Source organism: Lepisma saccharinum, chromosome 14 (assembly GCF_977018435.1).
Source record: "Lepisma saccharinum chromosome 14, izLepSacc3.1, whole genome shotgun sequence".
Taxonomy (NCBI): Eukaryota; Metazoa; Arthropoda; class Insecta; order Zygentoma; family Lepismatidae; genus Lepisma; species Lepisma saccharinum.
This window is the reverse complement of record NC_139242.1, coordinates 62,812,124-62,832,998: the sequence shown is the minus strand read 5'-3', so window position 1 is coordinate 62,832,998 and position 20,875 is coordinate 62,812,124. Positions and strand designations below refer to the sequence as shown.

The 20,875-nt window shown below is 38.3% G+C and overlaps 1 protein-coding gene across 1 annotated transcript in view; it reads right to left on the bottom strand.

Annotated features, from left to right (window-relative positions):
- The window catches only part of LOC145998570 (uncharacterized protein F13E9.13, mitochondrial), a 36,063-nt gene that overhangs the window by 497 nt on the left and 14,691 nt on the right, over positions 1-20,875 (bottom strand). The window contains exons 2-6 of the mRNA XM_083134999.1: positions 4,957-5,039; positions 4,132-4,272; positions 1,937-2,136; positions 449-576; positions 226-346 (exon numbers count right to left, since the gene is read on the bottom strand). Coding sequence (XP_082991125.1) covers positions 226-346; positions 449-576; positions 1,937-2,136; positions 4,132-4,272; positions 4,957-5,039 — 673 coding nt within the window. The remainder of the gene's footprint in view (positions 1-225; positions 347-448; positions 577-1,936; positions 2,137-4,131; positions 4,273-4,956; positions 5,040-20,875) is intronic.

The following is a 20,875-nucleotide window of genomic DNA, read 5'->3' as shown; positions in this document are numbered from 1 at the left end:
TAAAAATTCAATTCATATATGATGTTCCAAAACAAGTTTTTTACTTTGTTTTATGAATTAGAGATTTTCTCAGAAATATTCACATGTGAATTCGTAAGTTATGTAATGTCTCGGGATCAGGGATGGTGATTACAGGAAATACTGCATATGAACAGTATTTTTTTCAGTGGCAAGATTGTTAGTTGACAAACATCAGAGACTTCAGAAGTTCTTGAATTCACTTACCTTTCATGTTCCTTGAAGTGAGTTCCTATTATGATAGCATTTGCCATAATGTAGTCCTCTAGATTTTCTTTGGTTACTCCTGATCCTACCAGTACTGGTATGGTAATGTTACTTTTCAACTCTATAACACAAAATCAAAATAATTCATAAATAAATAAAAAAAACATTTATCATACATATTGTAATACTACAAATCTGTGTAAAGTATTGAATGTTTACATACCTTTGAGATGTTTCGGGTTTGCTGGATCTCCTGTTGCATTCCCAGTTATAATCACTCCATCTGTGAGAAAAAATTCTGCTGCTTTTGCTGTGTCTTCAAGGCTTATGTCTGATGTGATTGCATGGGAACTGGAACAAGGAAATCAAAGAATAAAGAATCTGAAATGTTCACTCTTTCTTGTTTGTGGTACATATTAAAGAAGTATCGCTATAAAATTTCATACTAATTTTTAGTGACGGGAGGATCTGTTTGTTCCATTAGTACACAAAATCAACCGCTAGAATTAATACAAGGTGTTTACAATTTCGTAAAAACAAAATTCCCCGACTTTTCCAGACCAAGGCATTCATGTATTTACACATTTGTATAAGAGCAGCACAACATTTTAGCTAAACACTGAAGCCCACTAAAGGAAGTTAAAAGTAATAATGAGAAAAAAACTGAACTGAAATTGACTGTTGGATAGGGCCATTGGGTGAGCTTTTGCATAATACTTGGCATGTATCGACTGACAAAGAATTCTTTGTTTATAAATAATCATAACAAAACAAATAATACATAACTACTGTATAGTAAAATTTAAAAATATATGTATTAATCCAAATCTCAACTGGACACAACCCAAAAATTGCAATAAGAAAATGGTAAATTCGAATAGCCACTTACTGTAATAGATTTCTAATTGAAAATAATGCAAAACTTGTCCCATATCTTAGTGTGTTTAATGTGTAATTTCTACTGTAACTGTCAGTAATACTCGGTAATTAAACTACTATAATAATTTTTCCATAAAAAATTTAAAATTTCGTGCTTCTACTTTTCTTTGTTGAAGAACCTACTTTTAATGAACTTCCACAAAAATATTGATTTTTCCAGAAACAGTAAATTTCCATGACATTTCCAGACAAGGTAAATTTCCCCATGCTTATTGCACCATAGACAGATGTGGAGAGGGCACAGACAGTCACAATATATGTGGAGTAGTAGATGTTATCAGCACCATACTCCCCACCATCCCCCGAGATGTCAGAGATAGCCATTTATTAGCATCTGGATGAACCCCAGAGCTACTTTAATCGGACAAGTACAGAAAAATTCCAACCTTGGGAATCAAACCTCGCCCACGTGGCAGTCAAATGCCTGCCAGCTGGACCACTGTGATGTACACTTTGAACAACCAAGTCCCATAATGTTAATTCTGTGTTGCACATAAATTGTATTCGTACCAGTTATTCTGTTTTTTTTTCTGTATAAAAAACTAAATCTATGTTGATTGTTTGTATTTTTTAACGTTATTATAAAATTGTATATCCTTAATGCATAAAGCAAAACAGAAACATACAAGTTACAAACTGAAATGCATAAATGCAAATATCTGTACGAGTTAGTTATATACAACATACACAAAATATTTGTAATTTGCCTATAACACGTTCATCATATTAGTTTCCAAAATATATTTTTACACATGCTTCTTAAGATAGTTACCTGTGTTTTTTCTTGATGTCTGCAAATATAAGAACATCATCTGCTCCAATAGACTTTTGATAACGCTTTAGGGGTCCAGCGCATGCGTCCGTGAATCCTTCATCAGCCATGTGAGAAAACACATACCCTTCAGCTCGAACGAATTGCAGATTGGCTCCCAGAGCCACGGCAATGGCCTCTCTATTTGCACCTGCCAGAATCTGTTGTGCAATAGAAGCAAAATGGTTGAGTGAGAATGTTAGGTAAAAATGCAAAGATAGATGTTAATTGTTGTAAAAATCTAATTCTTCCTTCGCCAAAAGTTGATTCCAAACTACAAGAGAATCCTTTAGGGTTGAAGTGATATTGAAATTCAGTTCAAATTCCATCACTGATAGCAGCCAATAACAGAGCAGGTATCTCACCGGGTTTGCAAAATCCCATGCAACACTTTCAAGACCCACAATAATCTAGTCGATAGGGTGTCTTGACTGTCATGCAGGAGACCCAGGTTCAATTCCCAGGGTGGACAATCTAAGGTCAGAATTTTCCAGCCTTGTTCCTGCATAAAGTGACTCTGGGGCTCACCCAGCCTCAAATCAATGAGTACCTGGGGGCAACCCTTGGGGGTAAAGATGGCCAGTGTGTGGTGCTGATCACATCACATCACCTCCAAAATGGCTGATATCTAGAATGTGTGGGACCATACCCTCACATCCTCGAAATGTGCCTTCATGGCATGGGGAACTTCATCTTTAAATTTCACACTTTCAAAGAGTCTCTGTATTCTGAAATGTGTAATTTTCTTAATTATGTTGAAAAAGGGGAATTCATAAGCAGATGACCACTAATTTAACACGTTCTGTGCCATGTCTGTCATTATGATCAAAACCTATGGCTTGCACTTTGTTTTCCTAGCATGCCGCCGGTCACGAGTATAACAATGATATGCATTAGGCATGACCGACAAGGTGTGGGGAGTCAAGTGCACGTAAAATGTTTTGGCTGTTCTTTTTTTTTTTTTCCAGTAAAAAGAAAGGCGAAATTTGCTAATTTTTGACCAATAACCACTTGGCGCAAGAGGAAGGAATAGGTAAAACCACCCTGGCAGGAAACGTATTAGCTCATACTTTCTCCACAATTTCAATTGTAAATTTGCAAATGCACTCATCCTCAATGAACTGTTTATACCATTTAATACTCATGGTGTTCTGGATGGGTGCTTGGTAACCTTCCAAACAACCATTGCACTGTGACACTAGTTTTAGTTTCCTGATAATCAAGCATACAAAGATGACTTCTCACTAATTGCCACTATGTTGGCACTGAAGACAGTAACCCATGCCATGCCCAGTAGTGCCATTTGCTGCTATACAGGGTCCGTTCTGAAAGTATCCAAACTTATTTATTTGCAAACAATTTATTGATGACAATTACAACTGCTGTCAATATTCTTCAATGTAGGCACCTTCAGCCTCAATACAGCGAGTATAGCGACTTTTCCACTGTTCACAGCAGTCCTGGAAGTCCTTGACTGACACCCTCTTTAATGTTAATGCTGCGGTCGTGGCAGCTTGAACCTCTTCAATTGACGCAAAACGCTTCCCCTTGAGCACCCTTTTGATCTTGGGAAACAAAAAGAAGTCGGCCGGTGCCAAGTCCAGGCTGTAAGGGGGATGAGGCAGCGTTGCCACACGTATGTTGGCCAAAAAACTCACCTACCATGGGTGTGCCATTCTGAACTTTGTCTCTTGCTTTCGGGGTCGTAAATTTCCTGTAGCATGGTTAAAGTCTCCGTAAAGTTTTTTTTCAATTTAACACAAAATTTTACAGCATAGCACTGTTCCAAAGTGCGCTTCATTTTAACCAAATCCACCAACTGCAAATTCTCGACGCAACGTTTTTTCCGTGTACACAACACAAGCGATTGCACCTCAACCACTGCTTTGCAGGCAATTGAGCAAGGCCTTGTTTTGAGTGTTAAGGTCCCCACTGCCACCTGGTGCAGCTTACCCGAACCCTTGACCGATTCTCGCGGACAGTTCGGATACTTTCAGAACGGACCCTGTATACTGGAAATTTAACTACACATTGTCTATAAGGGGCTGGGTCCCGTATAGTGTGACAGGTGCAAAATAGTGCTGACTCAATCACAATTTTTAATTCAAATTATCAAACCACCCTAGTATAAGGTGAATGCTTGTTTATTTTCAAACCTGAATTCCACAGTGAATAGTGTCTGGTAGTGTTTTCCGAACTTCTGAGCAGATTCTTGTCATTGTAGCTACTATTTCAGGTCCCATATCTTTTGGCTGTATATATGGTACATCATGCATGTTTTCCACAAGAACTGCATCCTAGAACGGAAGTGAAAAATGAATCTCTATTGTAACTGATATCAACTACAATATGTTATCTATCAAGAAGCTCTTCTCTCCTCAACCATAGAACAGAATAACTATTCTTTTTATAACTTTAAAATTCTGTTCCAGCCAGCATCTCTTGCAGCCTTTTCAGAAGATAGCAGTCTCTGTCTAGAAAGCCATATGTAGAAGCAATGAGATTCGATGTGCTCACCTAATGAATCATGATTTGACAAGACCTGGAACCTCATAGGTCTCTTTTGCTAAGCAATTCAGTCATAGTATTTACAAAATTTTCCCTTCTAAATTATACCTATACATAGTGTACATCTTAATACAATAGTGACTAGTCACTGGGAAATTGTTAACGGGAAATGCAATTCAGTTAACGACAAAAGAGTAAATAGTTATAAATTTGAAACTCTCTCCTAAGTTAAGAAAATATCTTTTGTAAGTGAGTGTACATGATTTGTGACGTATAATATTATGCACCTTAAATTCTTTGGATGCACTGAAACAGCTTAAAACTTGATAGTACTCATATTTATGTACCAAATGTTCTCAAAAAAATATATTTTAAGTCATTCCACTTTTTATCCATGAAATTTTAGGAATTTCACTGTGAAAACTGAAATTATACTTGGGATTGAAATGGTAGATAATTAAGAGTTAACTTACGATTCCAGTTTTTCTGTAAACTTCTGCTTCGGTACATGCTTTATCAATCAGGTGTTGAATAGGCTTGCTGTGTTTTGGAGTACCTAAAAATGAAAACCTAGAGTGACAACATTATTGAGAGAAAAACTGAAAAGTTTATGAATTGATTCCTTGATGCAAGTAGAATATATTTTTCATGTGTATTGGTAATATAAGATAACCAGAATTTTCCATCTCATTTGTTCCACAATGCAGAAATAATATACAATGTGTACGATCATCATGAGCTATTGGTAAGGCTATCAGACATTTATTTGGAACAGTCCTTTCTTTTTATGTGGCTAGTCAAATATAAACCCCAATTTCGCTGTAACTTTTTATTACATTAAACTATTAAAGTACAAATGAATTGTTTTTCTGTATACATTCAACTACAATCCAGTCACGTTTGCCACCAGATTGGTAATTTTTAATGTCTGCCATAGAACGAATATGGTTGGTGCACGAGAAGAGCTCCACCTCTTTGCTCTCAAATTGTTGGCATCCCTATGCCTCCTTAACTGGTCCAAACAAATTATAATCACAGGTTGAGAGATCAGGTCTGTAGGGATGATGTTCCAGTACAGTCCAGTGCATTTTTGCAATCTTTTCTTGAGTGGTGGTATGTGGTCTTGCATTGTCATCCTATCCAGTGTATTTTTATTTTTGAAACAGCATATATGGGCATTGTAAGAGAACATTTCCTGCAATGACGTGTCCAGAAGGTGAGCACCATGCTTTCAGACTGAATTCACAAGTAGGGAAATGACACAACCAACAGACTGAGGCCACATGATACATGCTATTGATAAATAACAGACCAGTCTAAAGAACACACAAGCTAGATGTGGAGCTTGTCATGTCACTCCTTTATGAAAGGTTGCATTTATTTCTGAAGCTTTGTTTCCAAGCGACAAATATTGCTTGTTGCTTGTCATTTTGGTATGAAAGTTCCCTTAAGTGCTGACTGGTTGGTTGACGTGTAATCAATGTGTGGACTCTCAGCAATTGTCCCCCATAATCATGGACGTCCACAGATTTTTTTACAGCAACGGGCAAGTGAGGTATTTTTTTATAATCATAATTTTGCTAACATCGAGTACTTTGAGAAGCCCTCTTCTGCCCTTGAGGTAGAAAAGCGATGTAAAATGAGAATAAAAGTAACTTTATATATGTTTTATTATCAGTTGCAACATTCTCAAGAAGCAGCAAGAGTTGAAATACTAAATGAACTGAACACTGTCATTGAAGTAAAAAAAAAAAAAAAAAATGTGAATAAAATTATAACACTGAAATTTGTTCCAGAAAAATGTATATAGTTTTTTACCATGCCTGAAATAAAAAAGGGGGCGGTGAATGATCTAAATCATAGGTTTTAAAAGTTTTCTCTCATTGTATTCTTTAATCATAACTAAATGACACTACTGTACCCCCACCATAGGTTTTCTCCGAATAATGGGTTTTGGGGAATTTTTTGGCTGCATGATTGGTGGGGCATATGTTGAAGGCGTGTATCTGCAATAAAGCAAAATAGACAAATCAACATTAGAATCCTACGTTTATTATTTTATTGGGTGTTCCTACGTTTACAATCTTTATGATTAGTTAGAAGAGTAAAAATGTGAAACACATGTATGCTAAGAAGTACATAAAAAAACGTTAATTTTCTCATATTTTTTCCAGAGTTGAAAAAAAAGCAAAGAACAAAAATTATTTTGTAAACAAACTGTCAAGCACAATTTTGAAGTTTTTATTGTAAATCCTCCGAGTTTCTAGTGAGAAGGATGTGCCAGCATAGCCTGACACAGTTTGTTGATGTCTGGTTGAAACTTTGAAGCGGTAAAGTGTTCCGCTGTGCATAGCACCAAGCCATGAAGGCGTATAGGGGGTGTGGGGGTAACGCCCCACACTTTCTTGATCCGGTCGTGAGTGGGGTGATGTGATCAGCATCACGCCCCTGACCACCTTTACCACCAGGGTTTCCCCCAGGTACCCATGTTATTCGATGCTGGGTGGACGCCGGGACCGCTTCCATCGTTAGAAAAGTTCCCGGAGATTATAGATTTCGAATGAGTATTTTATTTCAAAACATGTGAAGCAAAGATAAGTGTGTCGGTGACAAATCAGCCTTATTTTCCTGTTGAGTGTTAAAGCTATGCAGTGACGTGCACTGAGGAATAGCTAGTCTAGCAGAGATAGATCAATCAATCTCACATCTCTAATTATTTTCAAATCACAATATTTATTGTCTTCTTGAAGCCACACTTGCATGGGAGTATATAAGGGGGGTTCAACAGGTCCAACCCCCCCTCCTTTTTTGATTCAGTAAAATTACCAGATTCCCTGTTTTATCCACTTGTTCATAAAAATTCCTTCGGACTTATTTTATTCTCCTAAATTCCAGACGTATAGAATGGGATACAGATGGGAAGGAAATTACGTAATTCCACACACCAGATGGGACTGCAGACCAAACGTCTGCAATTTTCTTATACTTTCTGAATTTCTGCGTAAGAATTGCATTGGAACTGTCATATCAGTTATAATTTTGTCCCCTTGAGTCTTCTTAAAGGAATTTGGTTTCTTAGAACGCAGTGCAAGAAAACCACGGGAACACCGTAACATTCTCAAGTTGTTTGACACAAGATGGACAGAAAAGTATCAATACTAAATAGCGTGACTTGTGGAATTGTATTCACTAATTGTAGAAACTTTACAGACTTTACAATTTACTAAGAAATATTTCAGCAAGCTCATCAGTTTCTTCACTGTGTAACATGCGGGGAGTTTGAAATACCTCCACTTGTTCTAACCAAATTGTTTTCATGTAGTGCAAGATTATGTTGGGCACCTCAAAAGGTGGACTGTTCAGTACTGTGAAGATGTCAGTATTCTAAGAGATATTTTTAAAAAACTGAGAGAGAGAGAGAGTTCTGAGAACTTTAATGAAATTTATTCCAAAGCAGATAAACTACTCAGAGAAGAGACTATGTTGAAGAAATGAAGAGACCTAGAACACCCAGCCGTCAAATCTGAGGGAACAATGCGCCAGCTGAGAGAACAAAAGAATATTACAAGGTAAACCTTCGTTGTCCCTTTTTTAACCATTTTGTAGTAGAATTGAACTCGCGTTTCTCTGAACACAGTCAACACATTGAAAAATGTGACCAGCTACCCCTCATTCACTATGTGTCAAAATGTTGGATGGTCTGGTTGATAGATCGGCTTTTGATAGCCTGATCATACCTATCCGAGACAATCCCGGAATGATATTTGTTCTGGTGTCCCGAATTGTTTCTTTGGGATGCACAAATGTCCTGGAATAGGGTGGGAAAGAAGAAATTATCAAGACTATACTTTCCTGAACTTTATTTATATTTAAATGCATAATATTAAAATGCTCATTTTACTAAACAATCTTAAGTGTACATTGAACAGCTCCCTCTTGATAATACAAGAGTTATCGAGTTACTAGAAGATGCTACAAATATATTTGACTTCACGATAGCACCGCCGTCTGCTAGCAGCACTGAATTTCAGTTGCAAATCTCTTCCATTGCATTGTAAGCTGCTTACTGTAACAGTCAGTGCTTGGGTGCCCGCATTGTTCAGTCTGCAGTTTTCAAATAAAGTGTCGACATTGTGAGATAGCAGCTTAGTTCATTATGGCACGGAAATGGGATTTCAAGGTTAAGTATATACTTCAAAGTTGATTTCTGTTTCTTTTCAAGAAGTGGAAAGAATATGATCAGTGACGTCGACACTTGCAGTCAGTGGCGTGCTCAAGGAGGGGTGGGGTTGGTGGGGGTCACACCCCTCCCTCCTTTAGGGCCCAGCATTCCTAAAAAAAAGAATGTCAATAACAGGAAAAGATTGCAAAATGATGAATGACTACTAAAAAAAGTACACGTAAACCCTACCCACATTCGAAAATAAAAAATGATTTGATTTGACTACTAAGCCAGAGATCCTGGGTTCGAATCTCGGCTTGGTCATGAGTATTCTTTGTGTGTGTCCCTTCATCAATTTTATCGTACCATCTTCGTGATTAGCCAAAAGTGGCAGAAAAACAAAGTAAAATAAACCAAATCAAGCAATCAATCAATGATTTGATTTCATTTTTGTTACTTAGCGTCGCTTTTTTGTCACATTTGGTTAATTGCGAGGATGATGCGATAAAATTAATGAAGGGACAAACACAAAGAACACCCATGCCCAGGTCGGGGTTCGAACCCGAAACTCCTGGTATCGTAGCATGCTGTGATAACAACTCCCACACGGTTGGTTGATTTGGTGTTTTAAGTACACTTTATGCACAGAAACAAAAGAGATAACAAAACACACTTTTTTGTAGTTTCTTCAATAATATTCATTTGGCTTTTTGAGTTCTTAGATACATTTTTCATTCCAAATTATTTCATTATTCACTGCAGAGTACAACACACAGGACAAGAATGTGCGCTCATCACGGGTTCGAATCCTCGCCTGGATTTTTCATATGAGGTACCTTCATCAATTTCATCATATCATCACTCATCCTCATTTTCGCAATAACCAAATGTGACAGAAAAGCGAAGTAAAATAAACCAAATCAACAACAATATGAACACGCGTTCTCTTGCCCAAATAAATGCATCCGTATTTATGACTGTTAGAGGCCAAGAGTAGTATATTTAAATAAAACACTACTAAAACGAGAGAGAGAGAGCCCGGGCACATATTTGTAATTTAATCATTATATATTCCATACTTGAAAAAAGAAAATAAAGAAAGCATAACATTATTGTCTGCACATAACACGTTCCCATTTCATAAATAATAAAACTACATCCTATATTATACATACATATTGTACAATGTGTAAAAGGTTGTGTAAATACAGAGAACATAAGTACTGCAGAAAATTTTACCCTGAGTTCTTTAGAGGATTTACAAAAAATCTATGAGAAACCAATACCCTATCTGTCCTATAGGAGATAAGACTAGGAGACTTGAAAGCCTTGGCTTTCAACCATTGCAGCAGGAGGCGAGGGGACAAGGGAGGTAGAGGTAAAAATCTCCCTTTTTCCTTCGGGTGGCCGTTTCTACCTGGAAACTTGTCAAGCGGAGGAAGAGCGAGCTAGGGTATCCAGCCAGCTTTGCCCACGGATCACACCGATGGACAAGAAGCGCGTGGAAAAGAAAGTGTTGGATATGAACTGTGGCTTTAACAAGCCAATAAATATTGTGATTTGAATATAATTCGAAATGCGAGATTGATTGATCTATCTCTGCTAGACTAGCTACTCCTCAGTGCACGTCACTGAATATGATATTGGACATGTACATACACACAACTTTGTCGGGTTCAGCACCCTCCCCTGCTCCCCAACAAGCTTCCGGTCAGCAGTGTCCAGATTTTTACTTATGAAATACAGCAACCGTAATCATACCAAATGTTGAACCCCCTGCTCCCACCTTACATGAACTATATATACACGTCCATGCACAGTTCACATACACCACTTCTTTTTTCACTCGCTTCTTGGCTCTCGGTGAGATCAGCAGGCAAGACTGGACTAGCTGGCTTTTCCTCTTGTCTTTGTTGTCGGCAGATGTCCATGGGGGAGTGGTTATCACAGTGCGCTACAATGGTTGGAATTAGTACCACAACACACTTTCTTCATCTTCTAACCCAACCCAGCCTAACCTAGCATCACTAATGACGTCACGTCAGCCAATCGGGTTGCTTAAAACTGTAGTGGCAGCAATCACTACCAGTTTTACCTGCTACGACAGCACAGGTTTCGGGTTCGAACCCCGACGTGGGTGTTCTTTGTGTGTGTCCCTTCATCAATTTTATCTTTATCATCTTCGCGATTAATCAAATGTGGCAAAAAGCGACGCTAAGTAACAAATCAAATCATTGATTGATTGTTTGATTTGGTTTATTTTACTTCGCTAATCGAGATGATGATACGATAAAATTGATGAAGGGACACACAAAGAACACCCATGGCCAGGCCGGAATTCAAAACCGGGATTTATGGCTTAGTAGTCAAATCTTCTTTTTTTTTCGGAAGGGGGGGGGGGTACATGTATTCTTTTAGTCATTCCTCTTTTCCCGCCTTTGACGTTCTTTCCTTTAAGAATACTGGGGGGAGTTGAGCCCATCAGCCCCCCTTGGACACGCCACTGATTGCTACCCCATGCATAGGCGTGGGCAGACCCACTGATTACGGGGAGCAAAAGTCTTGATGAGAGTTTAGTCGGGCAAGAAAAATATCATTTTATCTCACCCTTTTAGTGTTATTGGATTGATGGGTATATGTGTGTGTGTGCATAATATATATATATATATATATATATATATATATATATATATATATATATATATAAAACATATTATTAAAACACATTACATAATCAATTCATCCGCCCCATAACAAACCAAATGCAGAAATGATATAAATTGTCTTTGAAATGTGCGCTCTCCTTTACCTCCAAACCAAACTGTTATAGCAGCAACTGTCTGAAGTACTTATTTGTTCTTATTTGTCCCTCTGGTAATTCACAATCCATTACAGAAAGGAAAGAAACTGCAAGCGAAGCGATCAAGAAAATTTTTCGATCCAAATTTATATGAATTGAAAACGGTATTGATTTAATAGCCTGCAAAAAATTTCATGGGATGCCATGGCATTCTCGTTTACAATTTTTATCATCCAGATCGTTCGGCGTAGAGGGACAACTCTCGCAGCCCCCTAGCTACTACTGCTCTGAACTTGAGAAGACATTAAGAAAAGCAGATATTGCAAGCTAAGCGAGCAAGAAAATTTTACGAATTCAATTTTTATTTGTATAAAATTTGAAGTCGAGGGGGCAATTGCTCCCCTGCACGTGCTCCTGGCCATCTGGAAGAAATAATGAAAGAAAGACGTAAAAACTAATTCCATCTTAAGTAATAAAGTGTCATACAGAGGCGTGCCCGGGGGATGGTTGGTGGGAGACATAACCACCCCTTGGCCCAGTACTCCTAAGAAGAGGAAAGTCAAAGGCAGGAAAATATGACAAAATGAGGAGACAACTAAAAAAAATCCTGGGAGCACCACGTGTGTCATAATAATAAAACTTACAACATGTTCTTGTGTTCATTATGTGTAGAATGTATACGATTTAATTGTGCTGTGTAAATATCAGTAGAGAGTTATTTTTTAGATAGCCCAAGTTTTATTCAAAAGCCGTAAATTTATTGAATGTGGTTGTAAAATTTGTGACACAGCTCACTTGAATTACTGTGTAAATAATTTGGCAGTTGCAAACTGGTAGCGGTCAACCCTTTTGACGTAATTTGAGCTGGACCGAGCTGGACACAGGGTGCAGACCAAGGTCCGTCGAATCTTCCCTCCCTCCCTGGGGAAACTCTTGACGGGCTTGCAGGCATTCTACTTCCTGGAAACACAAACGCTCGCCCCGCCCTAAGTCCCAATGTTTAGTTATTTTATGATAAGAATTATTGTTATATTCGCGATCTTGTTTACGTGTTCATGATGAAAAATATTCGTTACTAGGTTTTGGTGGCAATATATCCTTCTGTTTTCGGTTGATCTCGGCTATTTTCGGGAATAACGCAAGCTCAGGAACCACTCAATTCGCCATGTGACTCCTTCGGGTGTGTTATTTTGCCGCAGAGCAGCCGCAAGCATTGAGCCTGGTGCTTGCTACAGAGCTGCTGAGGGAGTTTGCGGCCGTAATTTTTCGCGAAATCGAGTGCGATGGAAACTAAAAAGGGCTAAAACCAGTAGCGTACGCAGGATTTCATCAAGGGCGGTGTGATTTCTAAAACTTTTTTTCCAAATTCACATTACCATTGTTTTATTATACTTTAATTAAATAATAATAATCACAATTAATTAATAATACTTATAATTAATTAATTAGCTGAATTAATACTAATAATAGTACAAATACCACTACTACTACTACTATTGAGTAGTAGAGATCTACATAAATATAGTATTTATGAAAACAATAGAACGAAATTACTTTCTAGTCATCCGATTTTTATCAAATCCTGGGATGGTTTGTTTCTTTGTTACGAAATAATTGTCTCGTCAACGAGGTGAGACATTTCAGGGGTGAAGAAGATCCATAAATACAAGAAAATATATTAAAATAAATTGAAATAATCAAGTATGGAACTCATCCAAGGAGCTGCGGTGATCTGGTAGGCAGAGCGTCTGACAATCACGCGGAAGATCCGAGTTCGATTCCCGAAATTGGTTGGAATTTTTCCGGCTTTTTTCCCGCATAAATGTCCCCGATAATTCACATCTGGATTATCTTACTGTTCTTACCAACAAAACATTTTACAATAGTTAAGCTTATTGTCATTTGAATAATTGTCTAGTCAACAAGGTGAGACATTTTAAAGATACATTCAAACGAGCTGCGGTAAACAATACAATGGGAAGGCGAATTGGTGACTGTATTCTTGTCCGCCTAGCCTTTGTCTATACATTAGCCTCTTACAACGAACCAACAACTTTATTTAGTTAATTCTCATTGTTCACACACAAAAAAATACATGTTCGTTGAACACTGGCGTACGTAGAGGGATGGCCGATGGTGTTCCAGCCCCTACCGAAATTTTGATAAAATCAGAATTTTCAAATAAAAATCCGTTAAGAACTTTAAAAAATCAAAATGTGTAAATGCGAAACCTGTTTTAAAGTGAATCCCGATTACCATTTTTGTCTTTGAATACAATTTTAATAGATTGAAAAGCTCCAAAAATACGAAATATTTTATTATGCATCCTGCCCTCCAAATCGAAGCTATTTGCTATCCACATTTACTATTCCAGCCCCTCCCGAAAAAAATCCTTTGTACGCCAGTGTATTGAACATTGTTGCAACTGAGATACAAAACAACTTTTTTCTCTTTTAAATCATAGTTACCCTAACCTAACCTCATAAACTCGTGGTTATTTTCAAGGCATCACCCTGAAAGACGCGTGTGTTTGCAATGATGTCCTTTTCTCCATGCTGCATGGAAATAATAATTCAAATTATTATTATATTATTATTATTATTATTAGTAGTAGTAGTAGTAGAAGTAGTAATAGTAATATTATTGTCCCAGATCTTTGACTGTGAAAAATTGTTCATTTAATTTTTTTTTCATAGTATTTTTCATAATATTTCACAAGCTCAAGGGGGAGGGTTTAAACCCCGTAACCCCCCCTTGCGTACGCCACTGGCTAAAACATTAAGTACATTAAATGATATTCGAATAATGCAAGCAGTGCTTGCATTGCTTGTACTATATCTTCGCCTGTGCGTTCATGTACCCCTGGGATATGCGTACCATCGTTTGATAACGACTGATCTAAATTAAAACGTTATAAAAGAGAGAATGGATCTAAAAATGTTCTTCCGAGTGAAGCGAAAAAGGACTTACTGAATGAAACAGTAACATTAGCATGTCGATTTTGTTTTTCTGGTTATCTTTATGATTACAGACATTAATTAATCCTCGGGTTATTTTCATCTTCGCACTTAATCGACTTGTACCTGTTCCAAATTTCATACATAGGCCTAATACATTGTTTTCGAAAAAAAAAAGTTTTATTCAATTTAAAACTTTACTTTCATGGTTATATTATAGAATCATCTTTCGGAAAATAAAGTGAACAGACGCCTGAATTCTTGGTAATTTCCTTGCCGCATTTCATTTCATTGTTATCCCCCATGCCAATCTTGTGTCAATCAATTTTGTTTTTTCCCCGATTTATTTACAAATTTCGCTCGCAAGGTCTGCTATTCTGGGTTTCGTCAAGTTCAGAGCCGTAGCTACGGGGGCGGCGGGAATCCGCCATGAATGCCGAGCGATCTAGGATCTAAATGAAAAAAAGTTGTAATAGAGAAAATGCCATGGCGACCAGTGAAATTATTTGTGCCCTATTAAATCAATATTGTTTTCAATAGCAAAAATTGGATCTAAAAATGCAAACATAAACATTGGTGAGGTCTTGCCCGGTCCCCCCGGTTTAGGCCAGTCCCCGTTGTTGCCAGTGCAGATTCACCGGCATACGAAGTAAGGAATGGGCGCTTGTTTTCATCAGTTGTGCGACGATAGTCAAGAAAGGTATTTGTTAAAGTTCTACTATGAAGGAGTGACCGTCTAGAATCCGTCGGATGATCAACTGAAGAGTAGATTATTAAAATATGACGTGTCTTTGTGGCCGCCGGTTGTATAGCATACTACATACAAGTATCTCATGTACACGCACGACGAACTGAAAACGTACGAAAGTTTAGATATATTCAATTATTTTGTAAATGGAAAAGTGAGGGAAAGAGAATTCTATAAAACTAGTGATATTATTATATTATAAAGTATGCTTAAGTGAATCTTTGCCAACAAATCTGCAGAATTAATGAAATGACACATAACAAATGCTAGTAAATATATGTGCTTTCAACGTCGCCTCTCCGTCAGAGGGATTTAGGGAAAACCTATGATATGGCATGCCACTTTCACTTGCACGAATTTACTTCAAACAACAAGGGAGTTTTCAGACTGAAGCGACAAGCGATATCGGGATTTCGCACAGAAGCATTCGATCTATAGCAAACCATTCACCTGCCCCGCTTGCGCAAATAACAGGCAGGGGCAACACAATGCACGGTATTGATCAAACGGTCTATTCTGAGCGACAAGCGACACCTGCAATTTGTCGTGTTTTTTTTTTAATTAGGAAGGTGTTGTTTATCTTAAGAGACACGTATCGCTGCAGTCTGAAAGCTTCCTTTCGAACCAATTCACCACGAGAAAATGCACGTGTCGCTTGGATTGGACTGTTGTTTTCTCAGTACCATGCATCGTGTCGCCTCGGTCTGTTGTACTCGTATGCAAGGTGAATTGTTTCCTTTAGAGTAAAGGGGCTGTTGCTTGTCGCTTCGGTGTGTAATCTCCGTGCCACTTAAAAATGAATCCTCAGTGATCAATGAAATTTTTCGAACCGAAGCGACACGACAAGCTGCACGTGTCGTTCAGATTTCCAATGGCGTGTATTGTGCCGCCTGAGACTTGATTTCCCATGAGCGGTAAATGCTTATTTATAGACTAAATGGGCCTGTGTCGCTTGTCACTTTGGTACGAACCACTTCTGTCGCGTGTCGCTTCTGTTTGAAACCTCACTAAGAGGCGTGCTTTTAACCACAACACAATACGCAGATAAACTATCAACATGTTTGTAACAAAATGAAAGTCGTACAAATCCTTTCCGGGTACCAATCCTTTCTTCGTTCTGCTTGTATCCACAGGTTTCGTCTCTCTACGTCCTTCGGAAACCTACGAAGTGATACTTGACTCAATAAATTTGTTCTCGATCGAACTGTACAACCATATGCTACACAGCTGACACCCTATTTCCTTGTAAAAGAATCTCCACTTTACCCTTTCATATTAACGTCCATAGCACCGTAAGCGTAACCGGATGTTTGAGGGGGACCAGACGAGTGCGCATGCTCCGCAGTAGCTCCGCCTTTAACACCGTATATATATGTAATGAATACGTACACAATTTAGTGTTAGCATATTGCATATGAATTTTCTTATTTTATGTCGTTCCATGTTGCATATGCGTAAACCATTTGTTGTACATGAAAGTAGGGGTGTGCGGGATCCCGAAAAGTCGGGACCGGGATCGGGGAAAAAAATTTCCGTCCCGATCCCGACTTCGGGAAATGACTTTCCGACTTTTCGGGATCCAGAGCAGTCGGGAAATACCGATGGTAATTTTAAAGAGTCGTTAATTCTCGACGATTTCTGCATTGTAAATGTCTGGAACTTAACGGAAATTGTTAGTTTTTGTACCAGAAATGCAAAAACAATCGCTTAAAGTGAAAACGACGTGTAGAATCAGAGATTTCAAGAGCTTCGGGAAATTCCAAACATTTCCTGTCCCGAATGTCGGGATTTAAGAAAATTCCCGTCCCGACCCAAAACATTCTGTCCAGCACACCCCTACATGAAAGTTATACATGTTATATAATAAGAATTATCTTCGGAATGTTTTTTTCATTCATTTTCTTCCATTCAAAAATACAGTTTGCGTGCTTGTTTTCCTTTATTAGCTAACGTGAATTTGACGGTGTTGAAAAAGGATTAAAATCGTTTGACCAAACAAATGCTTTAGCACCGATTTCAACCCCTTTTTTGCGTAATTTGTGAGGATAATAACGTCTTTGATACTACTACAGGGAGGTTATTTCAGTCGTTCACCGCCAGCGTGTCGGCCGTTCGTCGGACTCTTCATGCAACAGGTCCCGGCAAATTGCATTACAGGAAGTCCGTAACAGAAACCGCTTGTTTTCTAATGTTTCCACTTTTCACAATTACAGTTACAATTACAATTGAAATAAGCACGTACCTTGTCGCAAGGATGCTGGAAAAGGTGTCCTCGCAATTACAAATATTTCTGGCACATTATTTCTGACATCTAATCTTAGATTAGTCATCGCTACTTTATCCTGAGTTGTCGCGACAGCGCCGGCAGCTTATCGGAGGTTGGGTGAGTTGTCAGCCGCGAGAGGGCGCTTCATACTGCACGTGTCGGCAGTGATGCCAACCGTAGGGACATGTCCCTACGCATAGGGACTTTTCACTAAATTTCGCCTGCGTAGGAACGTAGGGACAGATTTTGCCAAATGAGGGAAAACGTAGGTACTTTTTTCAATCTTGGTAAATTACATTTTATGAATTTGTTTATCTGGATACTTTAGCGAGGAGGAGAAAAAAGAACTAACTAACAGATCTCCATCAGAATTTTGGAACATGTTATCGGTTACCAAAAACTTTCAAGGCAAGTTCCTTTTTGAAAACATTTCCACTCTCGCGAAAATAGTGCTAACATTGCCGCATTCTAACGCGGAAACGGAAAGAATATTTTCAATGTTAAGTGATACAAAAACAAAAAAGGGAAATAAAATGGGACCAAAATTGTTAAAGAATGCAGGAAATACAGCATCACCAACCAACATCTATCTCTTCACAGCAGCAGCATGTATGACTTCAAATAACATAATCAACAGTAAACGACTCAACATTATTCATTAGGGGTGTGCTGGATTCTTTACTTTAAAAAGTCGTTAATTCTCGACGTTTTCTGCCTTGTAAGTTTCTGGAACTTATCGAAAGTTGTAAGTTTCTGGAACTTATCGAAAGTTGTAAGTTTTTATTCTAGAAATGCAAAAACAATCACTTAAAGTGAAAATGACTTGTAAAATTCGAGATTTCCAGTGCTTCGGGAAATTTCGAACATTTCCCGTCCCAAAAATTTTCCGACTTGGTCGGGAAATTGCAAATTTTTCAGTCCCGAATGTCGGGATTTAAAAAAATTACCGTCCCGATCCCGTCCCGACCCAAAAAATTCTGTCCCGCACAACCCTATTATTCATTAAGGCAAGAATTTACAATACCGGACCCTTCTGTAATTTCTATGCTACGTCTTATACTCACGAAATAATTATTCGTGATGATTTATCTCAAATTAACATGTTGGGGTGAGGGGGAAAAATGTTCATTAACGTGTAGAAGTTGTAAAATAAGCTTTTCAATTCTTGCAATGATTCTCCGTATACAAGTATGGTAGCCATATTTGTTGATATGAACAAATTACAATTAGTTACGCTGTCTACAGCGTTGCCACACTGTTGATTTCATACTTGGAGAGCATGGATCGTGTAAGAATGGCGGAAGAGAACAGTAAAAAAGTTGTTAATGTTGTACAGATTGTTAGGTGGAGTGTGCAGGAGGATGGCTGTGGGCTAATTAATAAACTTATGGATTTCAGTATATTGCCCAAAGAACGTGCTTACATGTGACAGCGACAATCACGATGTAGAAGAACTAATTTGATTACAGGTAAATTTGGCAACAGTACATCAATCATAAAATTGCAGGATACGAAAATAGCGTCTTCGATGATGAACGTTTCCCGTTAAAGTGCTACGAAAATAATATTTTTTATCGGTTCGTAATCACAATTACCGCAAAACCATTCAGGAATAGCCCCACTGACCATTCTCGGTAAGTTTAGGTTAAGTTAGGTTAGGCAAACATAGTTAAAATTTGGGCTCGAAAAAAACATGCACGGGTAGCCCAACAAACCATTGACGGATAGCCCCACGAACCATTCAGGTACGGTTAGGTTAGGTTAGGATAGGCAAACATAGTTAAAATTTGGGGTCGTAGTAATATCAGGAATGTATATTTCGTTTTTTAAGTATTGGAAACACAAAATCTTCCGGTAAATAATAAGCAATCGTGCCGATCGCGGACCACTCAATGTCACTTATTTTGCAATTCCTACACGTGACCCCCCCAAATCTTAACTTGAAATTCGTGATTAGGAGGCCTCAATTAGTGAGTATGCAAAATATTACAAAAATCGGGGAGGGGTCATGTATTGTAAATTCGCTCCTTCATTAATTGTGGAAGCACCGAGCAGAAAGATTTGGTAAGTAAATGTGTATATTTTATCTTCTGTTTGCATGCTAATGAGGTGTTGTTTTTTTAGTTACTTTACTTGGCGTAGGGACATTTGGTCAGTTGTAGGGACATTTTGACTACGTCTGTAGGGACATTGCTGAAAAATGGTTAGCAACACTGTCGGCTACCAGACGTCAGTGTTCGTTCATGTTCAATTCTGTTTGCGTTCAACAGTACGCGTGTTGCTTGTTATTGTAATGTGCTACTCATGGCCAGTGCTTTATTGTGTGTTAATTGTTATTCATTCATTACTTATGTCGTTAAACAAATATAGTCTTGAACAGAGAGTTTTTATGTACGATAATTACGTGAAAACGAATTCTTGCAGAAAAGTGGTCAGGCAATTACGAGACACAGGATCTCTTGAACCTAAGAAACGTGTTGTATTGCTGTTGAAGTAGGTCATTTTCAACATCTCTTATAACACAGGAGGTTAGTGATCATCATTATTATTACTTTTAAATATCATTTTACGCTTTCGGTTTGCTTTATGCGCCGGGATGCTGTCTTCCTTTCTGTCAACTGAGGTTAAGTAGCGATGTCTAATCTAAGATTAGATGTCAGAAATAAGGTGCCAGAAATATTTGTATGTGGGAGGACACCTTTTCCAGCATCCTTGCGACAAGGTACGTGCTTATTTCAATTGTAATTGTAACTGTAATTGTGAAAAGTGGAAACATTACAAAACAAGCGGTTTCTGTTACGGACTTCCTGAACGCAATTTGCCGGGACCTGTTGCATGAAGAGTCCGACGAACGGCCGACACGCTGGCGGTGAACGACTGAAATAACCTCCCTGTACTACCACTGGTAATAATAATAATAACAATGCCATTATTATTGTTGTTGTTGGTACGTTTATTCTGGTACTCCCCCCGCCCCAAGGAATAAATTTGTGGTTGCGCCTCTGTTGTAAACTTGTCCTGGCACACAAAACGATTTAGTGCAAAAAACTGAACAGTAGACGTTAGTCTTTCGAACATTTCCGTGATTTCCGATGCTTTGAACGACCTCGACACAACGTAGGGTGCGTTCCGAAAGTCTTAACGAAACGAACGAAAGTACTGTCTGGCTGCCTTAGCTGAGACCATGGACGGAAGTGCGCATGCGCCAACTGGACGTGTTCATTGCCAAAATAGGGGTGACGGCACTTGGGTCAGGAAGCGGGTTCCGTGAAAATGGTCTGCTGTGGAAACAACAATGAAGTTTCAAACGTAGTAACATCCGCCGAAATACGTAGAGATGTTAACGAATTATGTAAGGGTGCAGAATGGAAAAAATAGCCATCCATATACTATATAAGCAAACAGAATATATCAGGAAAGTATTCATCACGTCACATTAGTAGATAAACTTGTTTGTAA